This window comes from Coregonus lavaretus (genome assembly GCF_964263955.1).
Source record: "Coregonus lavaretus genome assembly, contig: HAP1_SCAFFOLD_79, whole genome shotgun sequence".
NCBI lineage: Eukaryota > Metazoa > Chordata > Actinopteri > Salmoniformes > Salmonidae > Coregonus > Coregonus lavaretus.
Genome location: NW_028157882.1, coordinates 1,519,924 through 1,543,071, shown reverse-complemented (window position 1 = coordinate 1,543,071; position 23,148 = coordinate 1,519,924). Strand labels below are relative to the sequence as shown.

General features: G+C 44.0%; 1 protein-coding gene across 1 annotated transcript; it reads left to right on the top strand.

The window, feature by feature from the left end:
- Nucleotides 1-13,409: 13,409 nt before the first annotated feature.
- Nucleotides 13,410-22,075, top strand: LOC311124688 (uncharacterized protein). The gene is made up of 3 exons (XM_084198792.1): nucleotides 13,410-13,484; nucleotides 13,993-14,392; nucleotides 19,827-22,075. The coding sequence occupies exons 2-3, from the start codon at nucleotides 13,999-14,001 to the stop codon at nucleotides 21,089-21,091; spliced, it is 1,659 nt and encodes a 552-aa protein (XP_084054918.1). The 5' UTR covers nucleotides 13,410-13,484; nucleotides 13,993-13,998; the 3' UTR covers nucleotides 21,092-22,075.
- Nucleotides 22,076-23,148: the final 1,073 nt, after the last annotated feature.

Genomic DNA, 23,148 nt, shown 5'->3' with positions numbered 1-23,148 from the left:
TCCATTCAAGTTGATTGGCGAAGTTACATTTAAATTGTTGTCATATTGGCTTAGATGTGATGGTAGAAAGACTTGAATTTAACATAGAGCATTGATCAAAGCCTACTTAAGAAGCCGGTGGCCGCCGGCTTCTTAATGTTTTGATACGGTTTGCTTAATGAACACAACCCTGATTCTGATCCAACAAATTACATACAACATTATTGAGATAATTGCGAAATTAAAGTTGACTGTTTGACGTATTATGACTTTTTGGTACATGGCCCTGTCTGTGGGATAAATTGCAGGAGTATAAAGCAGAGGCTCCTATCATCAGGTCTTCAGTCATCCCAGATATAACAGCTGCCATAGAGGTCAAGGCTATTACCAAAGCAGCAGTTAAACTGGACAACCTTCTATTCAACACCTTCTATTCAACACATTCACTGGCTGACAGGAACACTTCCCATTTTCCCCATGATTTAAATCAGTCTTCCAATTGTGCGACTGAATGTGAAGTATTTTATTTCTAAATCATTGGTGAGGTCATCTAGTGGATTGGGCGGTCACATTTCCTTTCTCTTCCAAAAGGCTTGGCTAGGACGAGTCTCCTGCTCCCCCAACAGCTGCAGCTGAAGGGAGGGTGTGGGATTCCCAGTTTTATTGATGTTCTCTGTTATGGACTTCACTTTTCTTGTCCTTGACTGTGTGTTCCTGCAATCTCTGTTGGTTTTACATTTGAAAGTCTAAAAATGAAGCTGTCCAAAAAAAAGCAGGTATTTGACTGGTCCGTTTAATAATGTCTATAACAGGTATAAGTCTGTTCCATATATGGTCATATCCTCTGGTGCACGGCTCAAATGGCATCAGATCTGCCAATAAACCAAAGGCAAATTACTTTAGATATGTTGCTGTAGAAGCTGGATGTATTTCTGACACACCCGTTTCTGAACATTGCCATAGTCGGCTTGTAAATGATCTGTTGCTTTGGTTCGCTTCTTGTAACTCTGCCATCAACTGCATGTGATAAAATTGGAGTTTCAAGAACACCTCAGCAGATGTGGTTTGATACCATCTCTATGACGGAGGGTCATGAAGCAATCCCAAAGGACTTCAGGCTGCATGTATTTCTGACACCCAGTTTGGATCATGGCCATTGTTGGAAAAGGTCACTGGCAGGGGGTAATAATTTGGACTACTTGTTTGTCCAAAGATCTGTAAAGCTGAAAAACACAACAACTCCCAATTTGATCAAAGTGTTTATCCTTGTAAATGTATTAGATTAATATTACATTTAGGCCTCCATTAACTTCACACTGCATGCTGAAAGGTGAAGACCTCATACCTATACTGTGGAACACAGAGAGATCCGATACAGTCCAGCACATTATTCTGACCTTATTAGTCAACCATGAGGTCCTCACATTGCTGACACCGTAATAGATTTACAGCAAGATATGTGACCTGGGAAATTAGATCTGAATTAACTGAGCCAAGATTGGTTGTTTTGTGTATCCATGCCACAGCATGTGACATTTCATATCCAGATTTAGATTTTTACTGGCTGTGACATTTGAATGGATTGAATCACGAAAATAATTCTGACGTGAGCCAAGGCGCTGTGGTGTCTCAGCCAAACTCCTGTCTGTGGTGATAAAACTACTTTGCGATCACAGACTGAGTTGTTTAAAGAACCCTTAAAATGTATTGGATCAAGAGTTACTATCCAATCCTTCCAGGGACCTGCTAAAATACGTCACATGTACAAAACAGTTTTATAATGACAGTTTACTCAACTGCTTAATGACATATGTCAGTTAATAACAGTATATCAGGGGCCTGCAACTCCTATTCTGGACAGCCCATCCACATGGTGTGCAGGCTTTTATTCCATCCCAGCGCTAACACAGCGTGTTCAGCTAAATCAGAGAGGAAGAGGCGAAGTGATTACAAATCCCATAATTACTCGTTGACTGGATTGGATCTTGCAAGGCCACAGCGACACAGAACTCCACCAGCACGCTTTGAAGATTATGTGGACCATGACGGACAGCCGCTGACCCCCATGCCACCCTTTTCACCAGCCACACAAGAGGGAGTATTGGATATGCCCCTCATCCAATACCCCAACCCACAGGGAGGACCACCCATAACAGTGGAAATACTTTGTGGGATGTGGATGAAGTCAAGGCAATAGTAAAAGATGTCACTGATCCTGCTAAAGATGCAGTGAAATTTGAAGAAGAAATACAGGTTACAATAACAATGTACAATCAAACAACCAGAGAAATTGAAGAAATACTCTGCCGCTGTCTGAAATTCAAGTGGTCCCAGTGCAAAGCAGACTGGGACAGCAACGCAGCAAGAGATGGTTGTGAAAATCAGCTTTCTGCAGTGTTCAACAATGTGAAAGCAGCTTTCCCAAAACACACAGACTGGCAGAAAATCCACTCTGCAACAATGAAAACCGAGCAGACCGTTGAAGATTACCAAGAATAATCCTACAACATTCAGGTCTCGCCCCTGACCAGGAATCATATACCAGTCTGCTGTGTCGTCATGCTGTTGTCACTGGCTTACGCCAAGACCTACAAACAGCTGTAACCTGTATAGGGAAATGAAGCCATTGGCTGATGGGAAACCACATATCACCCAACCAGAGAGACTGATACATGCCAAGACTAGAAAAGCTGGGGCTAAATTGCCATTGGCTCAGCTGATGTACTACAGCGGAGGCGGAGGTTGAGGAAGAGGTTGAGGAAGAGATCGAGGAAGGGGTTGAGGAAGAGGAGGAAGAGGAAGAAGAGGGGGTGGAGGGGGTGGGGGGGGGGGGGGGACTCTGGACCCCCGGAAAGAAACGGTTGGAAGTGTTATAACTGTGGTAAACCAGGACATTTTCGCCAAAGACTGCCAAGAAAATGAAGACAGAGAGGAGTGGAATGCACCCCCCAGAAACGTGAGGGTAAATGACCCTTTCGGAGACCAACAATAGGACGAGGCAGAAACAGAAGATGAAGAAGAGGAAACACCCCTACAGATGTTACAACTAACTACTCTCTCAACAGAAAATCCACTAATTGACATTGAGATACTGGGAGAAAAAAATTCCATTCCTAGTAGACACTGGTGCAGCGTGCAGCAGTCTCTGTCCTGAAGAAATCAGCCCTGAAACTTATCCCCTCAAAAAGAACAATGTAAACTGTTGCCGCATCGGGTATCCCCTCTATTGAACCCCTCACATATCCCCTCCCCGTAGCATGGGGAACTGGCAAGTGGAGACATCGATTCCTTTCTTCATCATCATACCCAATAAATCTACTTGGAAGAGACCTCATGTGCAAAATGAATATTCACATCTCCTGTGACCCAGGGGGCGTCTCCATTCAGTCACCAACAAGTGGAATGTTCCCATGTATGGCACAGTCCTACTAAGCCTGACATTTGGAAGATGCAGACGTGGAAGGAGAACTCAGAGGGATGTCTCTTACCTCCCCACATCAGAAGGACTGGGAGGTTCCAAAACACCTTCACTGCACAACATCAGTTCCATCCATTGAAGAAGACCAAGGCTATGATATACGCTGGACAAAGCTCCCAGAAAAAAACGGAACTGAGAATTGATGGCATATCCTATGGTGAATCATTAACCGCAGCAGCGGTCCTACTCACAGATGCACAGAGAGAGCTGTATGAAGTGCATGGTGCTGTCCCCCACTGCAGTCTGTCAAATAACCAAAGACATGAAGTGGGAAGATGCTGGGCCTTGGATGAAAGGTGCTATGGAAGCAACTGATTGGGTGGCGTGGCCTATTGGACAGCAGCGAGAGCAGGAAGAAGGAAACCACCCCTTCCCACAGAAAAAGTAATGGTGGTGGCTGAAACAAATGACACCATTCCATGGCTAAAGGAAGTGCCAGACAAAGTATGGGCCAAGGGGAAGACGGACATTGGCAAAATGATTGGAGCAACGCCCGTGGTGGTTGTGCCAAAAAGTACTCACAGGCCGTACAAGGCCCAGCATCCCTTGAGCAGAGTGTCACGTCTCCTCCCATTTACTCCCCTCCGGCGCTCTGATTCGCCGGTCTACTGAGCCACCGGTCTACTGAGCCTCCGGTCTACTGAGCCTCCGGTCTACTGAGCCGCCGGTCTACTGAGCTGCCGGTCTACTGAGCCACCGGTCTACTGAGCTGCCGGTCTACTGAGCCGCCGGTCTACTGAGCCGCCGGTCTACTGAGCCGCCGGTCTACTGAGCCGCCGGTCTACTGAGCCACCGGTCTGAGCGCACCACCTCGGCAACACCGGAATGGAAACCCAACGCACCCTAATTGCCTCCAGCGCACCTGCACCTCATCATCTCATCACCACCCCTATATAGCCCTGGACTGTTCAGTGTTGTGTTGTGTGTGATTGTTAGTGTCATGTCAGGTACTCACTCTTTGTTGTTCTCTTGCTCAGTGTTAAGTAAACCTTTACATTGTTGATTCCTGTGTCTGCGTCCTGCCTCTTCGTATCCTCAGAACTCGTCACACAGAGAAGCAGAAAAGGCTTCATTCCAGTACATACAGCATTAGTGGAGGCGGGTTATACCATGCCCAAAATCACCTTGTAACACCCCAATCCTCCCAGTGAGAAAACCCTCAGGGGGAATTCAGATTCGTGCAAGATTTAAGATTGGTTAATAATGCTGTATAATGCTCAAGCATCACTTGTGACCATTCTCTCTCAAGTTCAACCATGTAGCTGTTGTTTAGTTAAATATAGAACAAATTATAATAGGAGTAGCTGGGTTATGCGGAAACAGTACAACCTTTGCAAGATTGCATCTATGGGAAAAAAGATGGAAATGTCTGGCGTGGTGGAATGGTCACCTGAGGTTCTGATTTGGTTAAACTTAAGCAGGCATTGATGTCAACACCCTGCCTGGGTTTGCCTGACCACACCAAACCATTTCATCTGTTAGGTTCTGAAAATCATGGTTTCATGTCAGCAGTGCTGACACGGTATCATGGGGTAGAGTGTAGGCCAGTGGGATATTACTCTAAGCGTTTGGATACAGTGATAAGAGGTGGGGTTCCCTGTCTCCGCTCTGTGGCGGCTGCTACTGAGGCGGTGTTGGCATGTTCTGATATTGTAGCAATGAACCGAATTGATTGTACATGTGCCCCATGCAGTGCACGCAATTATTACACGGGCTAAAACGGTGCATTTTACGCCTGCTAGATTACTGGATTATCAGAACATCCTCCTAACCATGTCACATGTCTCCTTGAAACGCTGTGCCACTCTTAACCCGTCTACCCTTCTCCCTACAGCCAGGTGCCGGTGAAGAACATGACTGTGACTTAACCCGTCTACCCTTCTCCCTACAGCCAGATGCCGGTGAAGAACATGACTGTGACTTAACCCGTCTACCCTTCTCCCTACAGCCAGATGCCGGTGAAGAACATGACTGTGACTTAACCCGTCTACCCTTCTCCCTACAGCCAGATGCCGGTGAAGAACATGACTGTGACTTGACCCGTCTACCCTTCTCCCTACAGCCAGATGCCGGTGAAGAACATGACTGTGACTTAACCCGTCTACCCTTCTCCCTACAGCCAGATGCCGGTGAAGAACATGACTGTGACTTAACCCGTCTACCCTTCTCCCTACAGCCAGGTGCCGGTGAAGAACATGACTGTGACTTAACCCGTCTACCCTTCTCCCTACAGCCAGATGCCGGTGAAGAACATGACTGTGACTTAACCCGTCTACCCTTCTCCCTACAGCCAGATGCCGGTGAAGAACATGACTGTGAGCTGACCATAGAAATTGACTGTAGTCCCAGACTTGATTTGAAGGATGTACCACTCAATAATCCAGATTTAGATTTTTTTTTTGTTGATGGATCTGCACAGCGGAATGACAAGGGTGATCCTTTAGTAGGGTATGCTGTTGTCACCGCTTTAGAGACTGTGGAAAGTGCACGTCTCCCACAACACCTGTCTGCACAAGCAGCGGAACTTCATGGCTTAAATCAGTAAATATTTACATTGACAGTAGGTATGCTTTTGGGGTGGTGCACGATTTTGGGACACTGTGGAAGAACCATGGGTTTCTAACCTCTTATGATAAGACAATTGCTCATGGACAGTTAGTTGCATCATTGCTAAAAGCAATATTGTTACCATCCTCTGTTGCTGTGGTGAAGTGTCAGGCTCATACCAGCAGTAAAGATAGCATTTCTCAAGGGAATGCTAAAGCAGACCGGGCAGCGAAACTAGCTGCTTCCTCTTCTGTTTCCCCCCTTTTACAGATGGCAGCAGTTCCTGTTTCCACTAACCATTTCTCTATTAATGATATTGTTGCTTTGCAGGCAACGGCTGATACATCAGAGAAACGTAGGTGGACTGGACATTGTCATATGGACACCTCGGGAGTGTGGCTGGATGATTTGAGCAGACCCATTGTACTTTCCAATTCCTCGCAAAGTTGTCACACGGTGAAGACCATGTGTCAAAAGGAGGGATGGTAGATCTTGTAAATAGATATTGGAGTACTGTGGGATTTACTGTTTTTGCTGAATTTTTTTGTAAAAAATGTGTTATTTGTATGACAGACAATAAAGGACGTGATATTTCTATAACCCTTGTGTCCCGACCAAGTCCAGAAGGACCTTTTGAACATTTGATGATGGACTTCATTGAATTAACCCCATGTGAAGGAAACAAATATTGTTTGGTTATTGTTGATATGTTTTCCAAGTGCGTTGAGGCGTTCCTGTGTCGAAGAGCCACAGCGTGTACTGTGACCAAAGCTCTCCTGCGACAAGTCTGACCTGGGTAAGAGCACTCCTGTTGGCACTGATGAGCATGAGAGGTAGGTCTCACACTGTGACTGGACGCCCCATGATAATCACTAACACTCCTTTCCCTTCAAAATAGGTTAACCCTTCAGGGAATGGAGGAATACCTGCTGGCTTTCTGCATATCTCTTAACGGTGTTCTTAAGACCAGAAGATTTCATTGTGGTCAAGGTTCTTCAAAGAAAAAGTTGGAAAGACCCCAGGTGGAAGGGACCATACCAGGTGCTCCTGACCACGTCCTCTGCTGTCAAGGTAGCAGAAGGAGATACGTGGATACACGCGTCCCACTGCAGGAAGGTGCCAGAACCAGGATATCAGAATGGTGAGGAGGATCGGTGACCGCGAAAAGACCTGCTTCTGGATCGGTCTCACCACGATAGTGGGGACCGACGTCTGCCTCCTGCTGGCCGGTAATGACCTAGAAGGATCGAGGGACCGTCGCCAGTAATATCCCACTGGCCACTGCAGGCCCGGAGTGGAGACCCAGAAGAAGCCGGTAAAGTTGCCAGAGGAGAAACGAGACTTCGAAAACACTATGAACTCATTCCTTTCCACAGCACAGATGGTGGCGAATGGCATCTCCCCGAACACTTCCTGTTGGGGGTAGGTGAAGGGCTCCCTTTATTGGGTGTCCCAGCCGGTGTAAATTAGACTTTGTCCATGCTCCCAGCACTGTGGTTTTACAATTCCCCACCTCGACGACCATACCGTATGACATTTTTTGCTTATCATAACCAAACTTGGAAAGGTAGTTATAGAAGCCCTTGTGAAAATAATATCTGTCCCCCACCCATCCCAATAGAAAGCTCATTGACTGCAGCCTAGTGTATATGGGGTAATGTCTGTCTACCTAGGTGAAAATGTGTGCAATTGTATAATGGACTCTGATGGAGAATCAAATTGCTCACTGGCGGTTCATGATTTGCAGACGGACAGACCCTCAAATGTAAGTGTGGTCCTCTCTGTGTATAATGTAACCTTGGAAACAAAGGAAATCAGCCCCTAGTGGGACCTATTGGTTAAGTGTGTGTACTAATGATCATGTTAAGAATTTCATGGCAGGTTGTTGTATATACAGGCAATGTATATTTTGTGTGTTTATCCTGAACTTTTTTTTGCTGTTTTTTATACTGTTATACTTCCTCAGAGGAGGAAGGGGAGGACCATCCTCCTCAGTGAATTTAATAAAAATCAACATAGTGAAACATTAAAAAAGTTATCCTTTTTAGATAAAACTATACTAAATATATTTATGTCACCAAATAATTGATTAAAACACACTGTTTTGCAATGAAGGTCTACAGTAGCCTCAGCAGCACTCTAGGGTAGCACCATGGTGTAGACGGAGGACAGCTAGCTTCCGTCCTCCTCTGGGTACATTGACTTCAATACAAAACCTAGGAGGCTTATGGTTCGCACCCCCTTCCATAGACCTACACAGTAATTATGACAACTTCAGGAGGACGTCCTCCAACCTAACAGAGCTCTTGCAGCATGAACTGACATATTGTCCACCCAATCAAAGGATCAGAGAATGAATCTACTACTGAAAGCATAAGCTACAGCTAGCTAGCACTGCAGTGCATAAAACGTGGTGAATAGTTCACTCAAAAAGAGAGAGACAATAGTTGAACAGTTTTAAACAAATTAAAATCCTCCAAAATTAAGGAGAAGTGAGAGAGAGAGAGAGAGAGAGAGAGAGAGAGAGAGAGAGAGAGAGAGAGAGAGAGAGAGAGAGAGAGAGAGAGAGAGAGAGAGAGAGAGAGAGAGAGAGATAGCTATATTTGGTTGTATTTTTTTAAACTTTCACTTTCACCTAGTTAGCAAATGCAGCTAGCTAGTTTAGCCTACTCAAACACCCGGCTCAAACAGAGAGGGATGCTATGTTAGCTAGCTGGCTATGGCTATCCAACGCTGAAACTCTTCCAAGTCAAGGTAAGCTTTTGGTTGTATTAATTTATTGCCACCGGGGCCCGCCGGTGTAACTGCTACACACAATACCCCATAATGACAAAGCCAAAACAGGTTTTTAGAGATTTATGCAAATGTTTAAAATAAAATAAACAGAAATATCTCATTTACATAAGCATTCAGACCCTTTACTCTGTACTTTGTTGAAGCACCTTTGGCAGCGATTACAGCCTCAAATCTTCTTGGGTATGACGTTACAAGCTTGGCACACCTGTATTTGGGGAGTTTCTCCCATTCTTCTCTGCAGAACCTCTCAAGCTCTGTCAGGTTGGATGAGGAGCGTCGCTGCACAGCTATTTTCAGGTCTCTCCAGAGATGTTCGATCGGGTTCAAGTCCGGGCTCTGGCTGGGCCACTCAAGGACATTCAGAGACTTGTCCCGAAGCCACTCCTGCGTTGTCTTGGCTGTGTGCTTAGGGTCATTGTCCTGTTGAAAGGTGAACCTTCGCCCCAGTCTGAGGTCCTGAGAGCTCTGGAGCAGGTTTTCATCAAGGATCTCTGTACTTTCCTCTGTTCGTCTTTCCCTCGATCCTGACTAGTCTCCCAGTCCCTGCCACTGAAAAACATCCCCACAGCATGATACTGCCACCCCCATGCTTCACCGTAGGGATGGTGCCAGGTTTCCTCCAGACGTGACGCTTGCCATTCAGGCCAAAGAGCTCAATCTTGGTTTCATCAGACCAGAGAATCCTGTTTCTCGTGCTCTGAGAGTCCTTTAGGTGTCTTTTGGCAAACTCCAAGCGGGCTGTCATGTGCCTTTTACTGAGGAGTGACTTCCGTCTGGCCACTCTACCATAAAGGCCTAATTGGTGGAGTGCTGCAGATATGGTTGTCCTTCTGGAAGGTTCTCCCATCTCCAGGAACTCTGGAGCTCTGTCATAGTGACCATCGGGTTCTTGGTCACCTCCCTGACCAAGGCCCTTCTCCCCCGATTGCTCAGTTTCGCCGGGCGGCCAGCTCTAGGAAGAGTCTTGTTGGTTCCAAACTTCTTCCATTTAAGAATGATGGAGGCCACTGTGTTTTTGGGGACCTTCAATGCTGCAGACATTTTTTGGTACCCTTCCCTAGATCTGTGCCTTTGACACAATCCTGTTTCGGAGCTCTACGGACAATTCCTTCAACGCCATGGCTTGGGTTTTGCTCTGACATGCACTGTCAACTGTGGGACCTTATATAGACAGGTGTGTGCCTTTCCAAATCATGTCCAATCAATTGAATTGCCCACAGGTGGACTCCAATCAAGTTGTAGAAACATCAAGGATGATCAATGGAAACAGGATGCACCTGAGCTCAATTTCGGGTCTCATAGCAAAGGGTCTGAATACTTATGCAAATAAGGTATTTCTGATTTTTATTTTTTATAAATTAGCAAACATTTCTAAAAACCAGTTTGTTTTTGCTTTGTTATTATGGGGTATTGTGTGTAGATTGATGAGGGAAAAAATTTATTTAATCCATTTTAGAATAAGGCTGTAACGTAAAAAAAGGTGGAAAAAGTCAAGGAGTCTGAATACTTTCCGAATGCAATGTAGGTCTACAGCAAATAAGGGCGTTATTGTCACCATAAAAGGTAAACAATGGGCGTTTTCAGGCAGCGTTATAATGCTCACAACGTTTTACAACAGGTTTGATTAATATATAACGGGAAACATGCGTATGAATGACGTGTGCCAAGTTTTATATCTCAATATTTTTGTATGTTCGCAGATTTTTCAGAAATGCGCATGCAGATATTTAGGGTTAAATGTATGCAAGGGTTATGAATGAGGCCCCCGGTGAGTAGTATAATTTTACCAGTACAGAGTGACGTGTTTCAGTAAAGTTGGCTAAGTTTGGCTTTTTAGTGTTCATTGCTAGGGTTATCAACTGTACCTCAGGTATGGAACGTAACACAGAAAATAGGTGTTGTGGTGGCAGCCGCAGAGAAGTACTTGGGATTACGAGATTTGACTTCAGAAGAGTTACAGGGGGCGTTGAATAGTAGTGTCCCATCCAGGTCGCCAGCCTGGTGTAGGATTACATAAAGTTACATTTTAGTGGAATGGGGTGTTTTTTTTGGTTCACAGGAGTGTAGGGTTCACAGGAAGTTGGTGGCACCTTAATTGGGGAGAATGGGTTCGTGGTAATGACTGGAGAGGAATTAGCGGAATGGTATCAAATACATCAAACACATGGTTTCCATGTTGGCAGGGTACATTTTATTTTTCTATCAAAAAGTATAATGGATTTATTTTCCGGTCCAGTTGGTGGCGGTAATGCAACATTATATTGGTAGAAGTTAGGGATTTATCTATTTTTTAATTGTATTTTCATGGTAGTACAGAATTCGGCAGATCATGATTGATCATACATTCCAGCACAGTAGGTGGCGGCATGCACTTAAACGATTGTTTGCGGACCGCCGTTATATCATAGATGAAGAAGAAGAAAATAAGAAGAAGAAGTAAAAGTAAAAGTAAACCCCACCGGACCTGATTGGTCCTTTTTCTTCGTGACCTGGCAACCAAGTGGAAGCTTACATATGCTTAAACAAGACAAAAGGGGGACATTTCGCTAGCTAGCTATCCAGATTGACAATAGCTGGGACAGTTGGCTGACAAATTGGATTGGGCCACATTGATGCGCGTCACATGAAAACAAACATGTCTGACTTAAGTGTTTGAGGGTCTACATAACGAAGAAATCAGCACAGTTTATCGTATTGGACGTGGGGGAAATTGGAAGAGTAGGGGGAGTTGGAGGAGAAATGTTGTCCCTAGACAAGGCAAGAACTAGATGTATGTCAGGAGAGGTGCGGTACTATCATAAGGAGAGATATACTTGGAATACAGAGGAGGAATGGAGGGAAAAAGAGAGGCAGAGGAGGTCTAAGAGAGAGAGAGAGGAAGAGGGTGAGCTTGAGTCAGTTAAAAGTGGAATACAAAAGGGAGATCGTTTGTTAAAGAAGAATTGTAGAAAGTGTAAACAGAGTGAGTTGGAGAAATGGAAGTGTATGAGGGCGAAGTATCGGAGGTGGTAGGTGTGGTGAAGTTCTCGGAGCCCGAGGCTTGCACCGAGGGTCAGGATAAAGATGAGTCTGTGACAGTAGGAGTGAAGTTTTTGGAAAAAGTGGACCCTTGCCTTTTGGCTGATTCATTTGTGGTTTCAGGGTGTGTGAAAACCGAGTTGGGTTAGACACTGTGTGATAATGTTACCTGAGTGAGTGTGACTACACTAGTATAACTAGTGTGTGTATAACCAGTGTGTATAACCAGTGTGTATAACTAGTGTGTATAACTAGTGTGTATAACTAGTGTGTCTACAGGTTGTCCTAGTGTATAACCTGTGAGTGCAACCCCCATCATAACTACAGACCTGAAAACTGAGTTTAAATCTATTTGGAATCGGTAACCAGAAGTGGTCTAGTGATAATTGTTTGTGTTTCTGCTGGTCAGAGGGGGAAGGCACTCAGAGTTAAACAAATGGGGGAAAGAATTGTGAATTGTTTCGGCTCTCAAGAAAAGGGCGCCATTGAAAGGATTGATTACTGGGGTAGCGGTAAATGTGAAAGCTGACCAACTGAAGGGGAAGATTCCCGGTGTTTGTGATGCTCGTCGTTTGGTGCGACGCAGACAGGGTGACGTGAGTGAGGAAACAGAAGAGTCGTTGTCTGTTCTTTTGAGTTTTGATGTTGAGTCTTTGCCCGACAAAGTGATATGTAAGTTATCCGGTACGAGCTTTTGTGCCGAATACATTACGTTGTTACAGGTGTCAAACTTATGGGCATGTGGCAGCAGTGTGTAGCAGGGAGGTTCCTAGGTGTGCAGAAGGGCATGAGACAAAGGAATGTGTAGCATTGGGGAAAGGGATGTAGCTCAGTTGGTAGAGCATGGCGTTTGCAACGCCAGGGTTGTGGGTTCGATTCCCACGGGGGGCCAGTATGAAAATGTATGCACTCACTTAACTGTAAGTCGCTCTGGATAAGAGCGTCTGCTAAATGACTAAAATGTAAAATGTAAATGTATTGGTATGTGTTAATTGTAGGGGTGCCCATGGGGCTGGGGATCCGAAATGTCCGGTGCGAAAGAGGCAGATTGAGGTTTTCAGGGTTAGAGTAGTGCAGAAGTTGTCATATGCTGAGGCAATGAAGAACATTGAGGAAGATGGGTCAAGGGGGAGGGATCCTGAGAAGAACGGTGTGAGTAGTAGAGATGTACCAGTACAGAGGGATAAACCAACAACTGATATATGTTCCAGTAAGATTGGATTTTTGGCATTTATAGCAATGGTTATCAACTGTACTGCAGGGGTGGAATGTAAGTCGCAGAAAATAGAGGTTGTGGTGGCAGCTGCAGAGAGTTATTTGGGTGTGCGAGACTTGACATCAGAAGAGTTAAAGGGTGTGTTAAGTGGTGGTGTCCCATCCCTTCAGGCTGTTGGCCTGAAGTAGGAATACATATATTTAAATAGTGGAGTATGGTAGTTATAATTATCAGAATGTTTTTTTTTTGTTTTTTTTTGAGTGTGGTATTAGATGGTAGGGTATTTGTTGTATAAAGGCGTTATACTCCAATCTAATAGGTGGCGGTAGTGCAACATTTATTGGCTGCCAACTGCCGTTAAACCTCATCGAAGAAGAAGAAAACACAACCGAATAATAAGTTACGTTAGCTAGAACAACAAGAGCTGCCAATTCAAAGTCAGGTGTCAAGGTAAAATCAAGATTTCTAACAATTCTGTAACGTTACCATGAATAACCATTAGTAGTCGGATTATTTGTCTACGTCATCATGTGTAAACAATAGCCATTTGAGCTAACGTTAGCTAGCTTGCTTATTGGCAATTAAAACGGCTAGCCAAGCTAACTAGCTATCTGTCTATCATACCAAGCAAGTTTGTTTATCTTCAAAACATTGCTTCAAACGAACTTCTTGTTGGTAATTTGGCTATCTAGCTAGATCGTTTCATCCTAGTGAGAAAGGTGACAGTAAAATTAGTCAGTAAGATAAATCTAACCCAACTAGCTCAATATTGCTAACGCAAGCTGTACCATCGCCAAAGCAATGCTAGCTAGCTACATTTATTAGTAGATTCCTAGTGGATGGAATATTTCGTTCTATTCCTTTATTAGCTAAGCTGTTCCAGTATTTTGTGAAACTCACCCTGTTTGTGAAACTCACCTTACGATTTTGTTTGTGCCTCTTTTGAATCCATGTATAGCCTTCCATGTCTGAACCCAAGTCCCCGGTTTCTTACTGTGGTCTTCCAGCACAGAGAAGCTCACAGTGGGGTCCAGAGATGGTCTTAGTGAAGCTGGAGGACTGTAGTCAACCACTGGAACTCAATGTGATAGTCAAAGAGGAAGAGGAGGAGAGAGAAGTCAAAGAAGAGGAGCTAGGGATTAAAGAGGAGGTGGAGGAGAGAGCGTTCAAAGAAGAAGTGGAGGAGAGAGCATTCAAAGAGGAGAGGGAGGAGAGAGCATTCAAAGAGGAGGTGGAGGTGAGAACATTCAAAGAGGAGGCAGAGGAAAGCGCATTCAAAGAGGAGGTGGAGGAGAGAGCAGTCACAGAAGTGGACAACAGGGAAGAGGAGGAAGAAGTAGATGGTAACACTGACCCAGGTAAGTTAAGTTGTTTAGGATGGAGAGAGGTTGGTGCATTGTCAGACACAGGGGATTCCAGAACTATTGTTGGGTCTTTCCACCAATCTGGTGCCTTTTTCTGAAGAGTAACTTGGTTTCACCTAATTTTAAAGGGGCAGTGCAGTTAAAAAACGGGATGTTCCTGTTTTGAAAAGAATTCCTGGAATTTCAGCCTGTTCAGTTGGGATGGAGTTTTTGGCCCAGATCACTTTGAAGGGGTTAGCGGGGTAGGCTCTCGAGTCTAGACGATCCTATCCACCATTCAGGGCTGTGTATGTAAATATATTTTCATTTGTATCAACATGCCCACAAGATCAGACTGAGCATTTCAATGGCTAAAGGAGGCTAAGTGAAATAAATGATAAAAAATATATTTGGAGTTATTTTCATGAAATAAACACACGCAGTGATTTATTAGACATACAGTGATGATTTAAAAGTACTGCATGGGGGCTTTTACATTCTGGGCTCTGTTTTCAGCTGGTGGTTAGGAGGCCCAAGTGTCAAACACACGTTAGTTTGGAATTTCGTCATGTAAAAACATGAGCACTGACATTTTCCAGACCTAACACCAGGTTCGGCAATGTACACTACCGTTCCAAAGTTTGGGGTCACATAGAAATGTCCTTGTTTTTGAAAGAAAAGCAATTTTTTCGTCCATTAAAATAACATCAAATTGATCAGAAATACAGTGTAGACATTGTTAATGTTGTAAATGGCTATTATAGCTGGAAACTCCGGGATGCTGACCTTCTAGGCAGAGTTGCAAAGAAAAAGCCTCAGACTCAAATCTCAGACTGGCCAATAAAAAGAAAAGATTAAGATGGGCAAAAGAACACAGACACTTGACTTTTTCTTTGCAACTCTGCCTAGGTCAGCATCCCAGAGTCGCCTCTTCACTGTTGACGTTGAGACTGGTGTTTTGCGGATACTATTTAATGAAGCTGCCAGTTGAGGACCTGTGAGGCGTCTGTTTCTCAAACTAGACACTCTAATGTATTTGTCCTCTTGCTCAGTTGTGCACCGGGGCCTCCCACTCCTCTTTCTATTCTGGTTAGAGCCAGTTTGCGCTGTTCTGTGAAGGGAGTAGTACACAGCGTTGTACGAGATCTTCAGTTTCTTGGCAATTTCTCGCATGGAATAGCCTTCATTTCTCAGAACAAGAATAGACTGATGGGTTTCAGAAGAAACTTATTTGTTTCTGGCCATTTTGATCCTGTAATTGAACCCACAATTGCTGATGCTCCAGATACTCAACCAGTTTCAAGAAGGCCAGTTTTCAGCTGTGCTAACATAATTGCAAAAGGGTTTTCTAATGATCAATTAGCCTTTTAAAATGATAAACTTGGATTAGCAAACACAACGTGCCATTGGAACACAGGACTGATGGTTGCTGATAATGGGCCTCTGTACGCCTATGTAGATAATCCATAAGAAATCAGCCGTTTCCATCTACAATAGCCATTTACAACATTAACAATGTCTACACTGTATTTCGGATCAATTTGATGTTATTTTAATGGACAAAAAAAGTGATTTTCTTTGGAAAACAAGGACATTTCTAAGGGACCCCAAGCTTTGGAACGGTAGTGTACCTGTCTAACATCAGCTCACTTGCGCTAAGGTGGGAGGGGTGACAATATTTGAGGCGTGTCCTTTAAAAACACATGCAAAATGGACAGTTTCATGCAGCACTAAAGGGAACGTTTATGACCCACAAACAGCAGGTCTTCTAGGTAACGCAGTTGATTTGGAGAGCGGAAGCGCAGCCTATCCAGCCATGACACACAATGCCCATGGAAGAGCGATGTTCAATTTGTGCTGGTGAATCTCATATTTAGGAACATCAAAAAATGATTGGTTTTCCCCCATTTTGTTTAATTTGATTAAAAACCAAGCATAGCCTACCCTCCTCCTAAATCATGGCTGGTTTAGCAGCATCGGATAGGAGCATCTTTTTATCCTGGCCAGTAGCCCAGTAGCCGATGAATAAAGGGGTTTCAAGTGGTCTGCTGAGAGTGCCTTGAAATACTTTTTTGTCATGTAGTGTATGTGGACACCTGCTCGTCTGAACATCTCATTCCAAAATCATGGGCATTAATATGGAGTTGGTCCCCCCTTTGCTGCTATAACAGCCTCCACTCTTCTGAGAAGGCTTTCCACTAGATGTTGGAACATTGCTGCAGGGACTTGCTTCCATTCAGCCACGAGCAGTAGTGAGGTTGGGCGCTGATGTTGGGCGATTAGGCCGGGCTCGCAGTCGGCGTTCCAATTCATCCCAAAGGTGTTCGATGGGGTTGAGGTCAGGGCTCTGTGCAGGCCAGTCAAGTTCTTCCACACCGATATCGACAAACCATTTCTGTATGGACCTCGCTTTGTGCACGGGGGCATTGTCATGCTGAAACAGGGAAGTGCCTTCCCCAAACTATTGCCACAAAGTTGGAAGCACAGAATTGTCTAGAATGTAATTGTATTCTGTAGCATTAAGATTTATCTTCACTGGAACCATGGAAAACAGCCCCAGGCCATTATTTCTCCTCCACTAAACTTTACAGTTGGCACTATGCATTCGGGCAGATAGCGTTTTCCTGGCATTTGCCAAACCCAGATTTGTCCATCGGACTGCCAGATGGTGAAGCGTGATTCATCACTCCAGAGAACACGTCTCCACTGCTCCAGAGTCCAATGGCGGCGAACTTTACACCACTCCAGCCGACACTTGTTATTGCGCATGGTGATCTTAGGCTTGTGTGCGGCTGCTCGGCCATGCAAACCCATTTCATGAAGCTCCCGACTAACAGTTATTGTGCTGACATTGTTCCAGAAGCAGTTTGGAACTCAGTAGTGAGTGTTGCAACCGAGGACAGATTAATTTTACGCGCTACGTACATCAGCACTCGGCGGTCCTGTTCTGTGAACTTGTGTAGCCTACCACTATCTGTCTTCATTTGAGAGTGGTTACATATCTCAAAGCCCATCCCTCAGATTTTTACCAAAACAGAGATGGGGTGGTTCTTTGTTATTGTTTAATTAAGGATTCTAGCTTTAAAGACAAAGTGCAAAAATGTTTTATATCATATTGTACGACAGCTGATGAAACTAACTCTGTAAAATAATGATTTTTAATCAGTTATTTCCTGATAGTTGCTGGTTGAAAATACAATTTACACAGAACCTTCTAATCAGCAGACTTGCGTGGACTGGAGTTTAAGCTTTCCATGGTGATATCACCATGTGGTAAATTGTGACAAAATTCTTGCTGGAGAAAGTTATTTTTGCTAAAATACAATTTTGTTCCCATTTTAATGGAAATCTACACTGAATAAAAATATAAACGCAACATGTAAAGTGTTGGTCACATGTTTCATGAGCTGAAATAAAAGATCCCAGAAATGTTTCATATGCACAAAAAGCTTATTTATCTGAAGTTTAGGGCACAAATTTGTTTACATCCCTGTTAGTGAGCATTTCTCCTTTGCCAAGATATATTCCATCCACCTGACAGGTGTGGCATATCAAGAAGCTGATTAAACAGCATTATCATTACACAGTGCACCTTGTGCTGGGGACAATAAAAGGCCACTCTAAAATGTGCACTTTCGTCACACAACTCAATGCTACAGATGTCTCAAGTTTTGAGGGAGCATGCAGTTGGCATGCTGACTGCAGTAATGTCCACCAGAGTTGTTTCCAGATTATTTAATGTTAATTTCTCTACCATAAGACGCCTCCAACGTTGTTTTAGAGTATTTGGCAGTATGTCCAACCGGCCTCACAACTGCAGACCATGTGTAACCACGCCAGCACAGGACCTCCACATCCGGCTTCTTCACCTGCGGGATCATCTGAGACCAGCCACCCAGACAGCTGATGAAACTGTGGGTTTGCACAACTGAAGAATTCTGCACAAACTGTCAGAAATCGATTCAGGGAAGCTCATCTACATGCTCATCGTCCTCACCAGGGTCTTGACCTGACTGCAGTTCGGTGTCGTAACCGACTTCAGTGTGCAAATGCTCACCTTCGATGGCCACTTGCACGCTGGAAAAGTGTGCTCTTCACATATGAATCCCGGTTTCAACTGTACCGGCGTCGTGTGGGCGAGCGGTTTGCTGATGTCAATGTTGTGAACAGAGTGCCCCATGGTGGCGGTGAGGTTATGGTATGGGCAGGCATAAGCTACGTACAATTAACAAGATAGTGTGGTGAAGGAGGCGCAACAGTGCCTCTTCAACCTAAGGAGGCTGAATAAATTAGTCTTGGTCCCTAAGACCCTCACAAACTTTTACAGATGCACAATTGAGAGCATCCTGTCGGGCTGTATCACCGCCTGGTACAGCAACAGCACCGCCCACAACCGCAGGGCTCTCCAGAGGGTGGTGCGGTCTGCACAATGTATCACCGGGGGCACACTGCCTGCCCTCCAGGACACCTACAGCACCCAATGTCACAGGAAGGCCAAAAAGATCATCAAGGACATCAACCACCCGAGCCATGGCCGGTTCACCCCGCTGCCATCCAGAAGCCGAGGTCAGTACAGGTGCATCAAAGCTGGGACCGAGAGACTGAAAAACAGCTTCTATCTCAAGGCCATCAGACTATTAAATAGCCATCACTAGCCGGCTACCACCCGGTTACTCAACCCTGCACCTTAGAGGCTGCTGCCCTATATACATAGACATGAAATCACTGGTCAATTTAATAATGGAACACTAGTCACTTTAATCATGTTTCCATACTGCGTTACTCATTTCATATGTATATACTTTATTCTATTCTACTGTATTTGTAAATGCTTCTCCGACATTCCTCGTCCTAATATTTATATATTTCTTAATTCCATTATTTTACTTTTAGATTTGTGTGTGTTGTTGTGAATTATTAGATACTACTGCACTGTTGGAGCTAGGAACACAAAAGCATTTCGCTACACCCGCAATAACATCTGCGAAATATGTATATGTGACCAATAACATTTGATTTGATTTGAACAGCCTAATTAACTCTATGCGAAGGAGATGTCGCGCTGCGTGAGGCAAATTCTGGTCACACCAGATACTGACTGGTTTTCTGATTCACGGCCCTACCTTTTTTTTTTTTTAAGGTATCTGTGACCAACAGATGCATATCTTTATTCCGAGTCATGTGAAATCCATATATTACGGCCTGATGAATTTTTTTCAGTTGACTGATTTCCTTATGAACTGAAACGAAGTAAAACCTTTGAATTTGTTGCTTGTTGCGTTTTATATTTTTGTTCAGTGTATTAAAGTAAGGTACCTAATTGTTACCCAGTAAATTATTTGATATTGATATTAAAACAGCTGCATTGGGCCTTTAAACAAGTATTTTAAAGACCGTTTCAATGCTGTTCCTGATTCTAACCCCGCCATATCTGTTCATATTCCCACAGGAGAGAGCTCCAACCCAGGTTCAGACAGTGAGCCCAGTTCCACAGCATCAGGAAACCATAAACAACACAGACAGAGGAACTCAAGACAGAAACATCACCACTGCATGGACTGCTTCACTAGTTTCTATGAGCCAGAGGAGTTGAGAAGGCACACTTGTAGGCCCCACCCCTGCTCAGATTGCAGAGGCAGTTTTATTTGTCCAACTCACCTCAAATCAAAACATACTCAAAAAAGGAAGATGTATCTATGTGGTCAATGTGGGAAGAGATTTCAAACACCAAGCAAACTAAAGACGCACCAGAGAACTCACACAGGAGAGAAGCCATACCACTGCTCTGTTTGTGGGAAGGGTTTCAGTCAGTCGAACCAACTAAAGACACACCAGAGAACTCACACAGGACAGAAGCCTTACCATTGTACTCAGTGTGGAAAGAGTTTCAGTTGGTTACACAGCCTGACAACACACCAGATAACGCACACAGGGGAGAAGCCTTACCACTGCTCTCAATGTGGAAAGCATTTCAGTCTGGTAGGAAACCTAAAGAGACACCAGTTAACCCACACAGTAGAGAAGCCTTACCGCTGCTCTCATTGTGGAAAGAGTTTCAGTCAGTTACACCACCTAAAGACACACCAGTTAATTCACACAGGAGAGAAGCCATACCACTGCTCTCAATGTGGGAAGGATTTCAGTCATTCAAAAGACTTAAAGTCACACCAGAGAACTCACACAGGAGAGAAGCCGTTTCACTGCACCCAATGTGGAAAGAGTTTCAGTCAGTTATCAACACTGAAAAAACACCAGCTGACTCACACAGGAGAGAAGCCTTATCACTGCTCTCAATGTGGGAAGCGTTTCACCAGGTTATATCAACTGAAGGCACACCAGATAACTCACATAGAAGATAAGCCTTACCACTGCTCTCAATGTGGGGATAGTTTTACCAGTTTATATTTCCTAAAGAAACACCAGCTAATTCACACGGGAGAAAAGGCATTCCAGTGCTCCCAGTGTGGGAAGAGTTTCGGACAATCATCAACCCTGAAGACACACCAGATAACTCACACAGGAGAAAAGCCGTTCCACTGCTCCCAGTGTGGGAAGAGTTTCAGTCATTCATCAACTATGAAGACACATCAGATAACTCACACAGGAGAGAAGCCTCACCGCTGCTCCCAGTGTGGGAAGAGTTTCAGTCAATCATCAACTTTGAAGAAACATCAGAGAACACACACAGGAGAAAATCTGTGTCATCATATCTGAAGACACTAGCTTATTCACATAGGGGAGAAGCCTTAACTCTGCTATCAATGTGGGGAAAGTTTCACCAGTTTATATTAATAACAAAAAATACCAACTAATTATGACTAACAATAACTTACCTGGTTAAATAACAAGGGGGGGGGGGTGACTTGCAAAGGAGTGTGGCACCTGCTCCCTGTGTGCTTCTGTCACACCATTTAACTCTCACAGTTGAGAAACCGTACCACTGCTCTGTGTGAGGAAAAGGTTCAGTCGCGTAGGAGACATAAAGAAACACCAGCTAACTCGCACCAGAGAGAAGCCTTACCATGTTCTGGAGTTTCAATATTGTTTATTGAAATAAAGCTGGTATGATGATAACGGTTTATTGTGAACATATCACTATTTCAGGAATCACCAAAAAGGCAGCACTGCAGAGAAAAGGCGGTTTTACAGAAACTGTATTGATTTTATTGGTGATTAGGGGACATGGTTTGTCATTGTCAGTATTTCCACTAAACAGCTGTCTGTTTTGGAATGCAATACTTCTATAACAGCAGACCTTCAGCAGACATCCAGTTGATTTTCTAGAGGACGCGCCCACAACGGACAATTCAGTGAAGTTGTATTTGCCATTGTGGAATCGGTAGCTAATATCTGTCCATAGAGAATCCTCAGTAATCAGACATCATATCCATAGCTAATATCTTTCCATAGAGAATCCTCAGTAATCACAGACATCATATACGTAGCTAATATCTGTCCATAGAGAATCCTCAGTAATCACAGACATCATATCCATAGCTAATATCGGTCCATAGAGAATCCTCAGTAATCACAGACATCATATCCATAGCTAATATCTTCTAGTTGGATTTCTATAATCTTTTTTTTCTTCCTAAAGCTAAAATAATAAAATGTAATTTAGTCACAAATATATGCAACAAAAACTTCTAAATGGCAGAAAATAACCAAAAATGAATAAACATATTGTATTTCAATTACTAAGCTCAGTCTCCTGTCTCACTTTATTATGGAGGGTTGAAGGTTCTTTATTTCTGGTGCTTTACAGGTAGGCTATACTGTAAGTATAATATACAGTGGGGGAAAAAAGTATTTAGTCAGCCACCAATTGTGCAGGTTCTCCCACTTAAAAAGATGAGAGAGGCCTGTAATTTTCATCATAGGTACACGTCAACTATGACAGTCAAAATGAGGAAAAAAATTCCAGAAAATCACATTGTAGGATTTTTAATGAATTTATTTGCAAATTATGGTGGAAAATAAGTATTTGGTCACCTACAAACAAGCAAGATTTCTGGCTCTCACAGACCTGTAACTTCTTCTTTAAGAGGCTCCTCTGTCCTCCACTCGTTACCTGTATTAATGGCACCTGTTTGAACTTGTTATCAGTATAAAAGACACCTGTCCACAACCTCAAACAGTCACACTCCAAACTCCACTATGGCCAAGACCAAAGAGCTGTCAAAGGACACCAGAAACAAAATTGTAGATCTGCACCAGGCTGGGAAGACTGAATCTGCAATAGGTAAGCAGCTTGGTTTGAAGAAATCAACTGTGGGAGCAATTATTAGGAAATGGAAGACATACAAGACCACTGATAATCTCCCTCGATCTGGGGCTCCACGCAAGATCTCACCCCGTGGGGTCAAAATGATCACAAGAACGGTGAGCAAAAATCCCAGAACCACACGGGGGGACCTAGTGAATGACCTGCAGAGAGCTGGGACCAAAGTAACAAAGCCTACCATCAGTAACACACTACGCCGCCAGGGAGTAAAATCCTGCAGTGCCAGACGTGTCCCCCTGCTTAAGCCAGTACATGTCCAGGCCCGTCTGAAGTTTGCTAGAGTGCATTTGATGATCCAGAAGAGGATTGGGAGAATGTCATATGGTCAGATGAAACCAAAATGGAACTTTTTGGTAAAAACTCAACTCGTCGTGTTTGGAGGACAAAGAATGCTGAGTTGCATCCAAAGAACACCATACCTACTGTGAAGCATGGGGGTGGAAACATCATGCTTTGGGGCTGTTTTTCTGCAAAGGGACCAGGACGA

Bases quoted from the DNA above. Each gene is read 5' to 3' on its own strand.
- LOC311124688 (XM_084198792.1), top strand. From the start codon at position 13,999: ATGTCTGAACCCAAGTCCCCGGTTTCTTACTGTGGTCTTCCAGCACAG. The intron at 14,393-19,826 runs GTAAGTTAAGTT...ATATTCCCACAG, and splicing joins AGATGGTAACACTGACCCAG to GAGAGAGCTCCAACCCAGGT.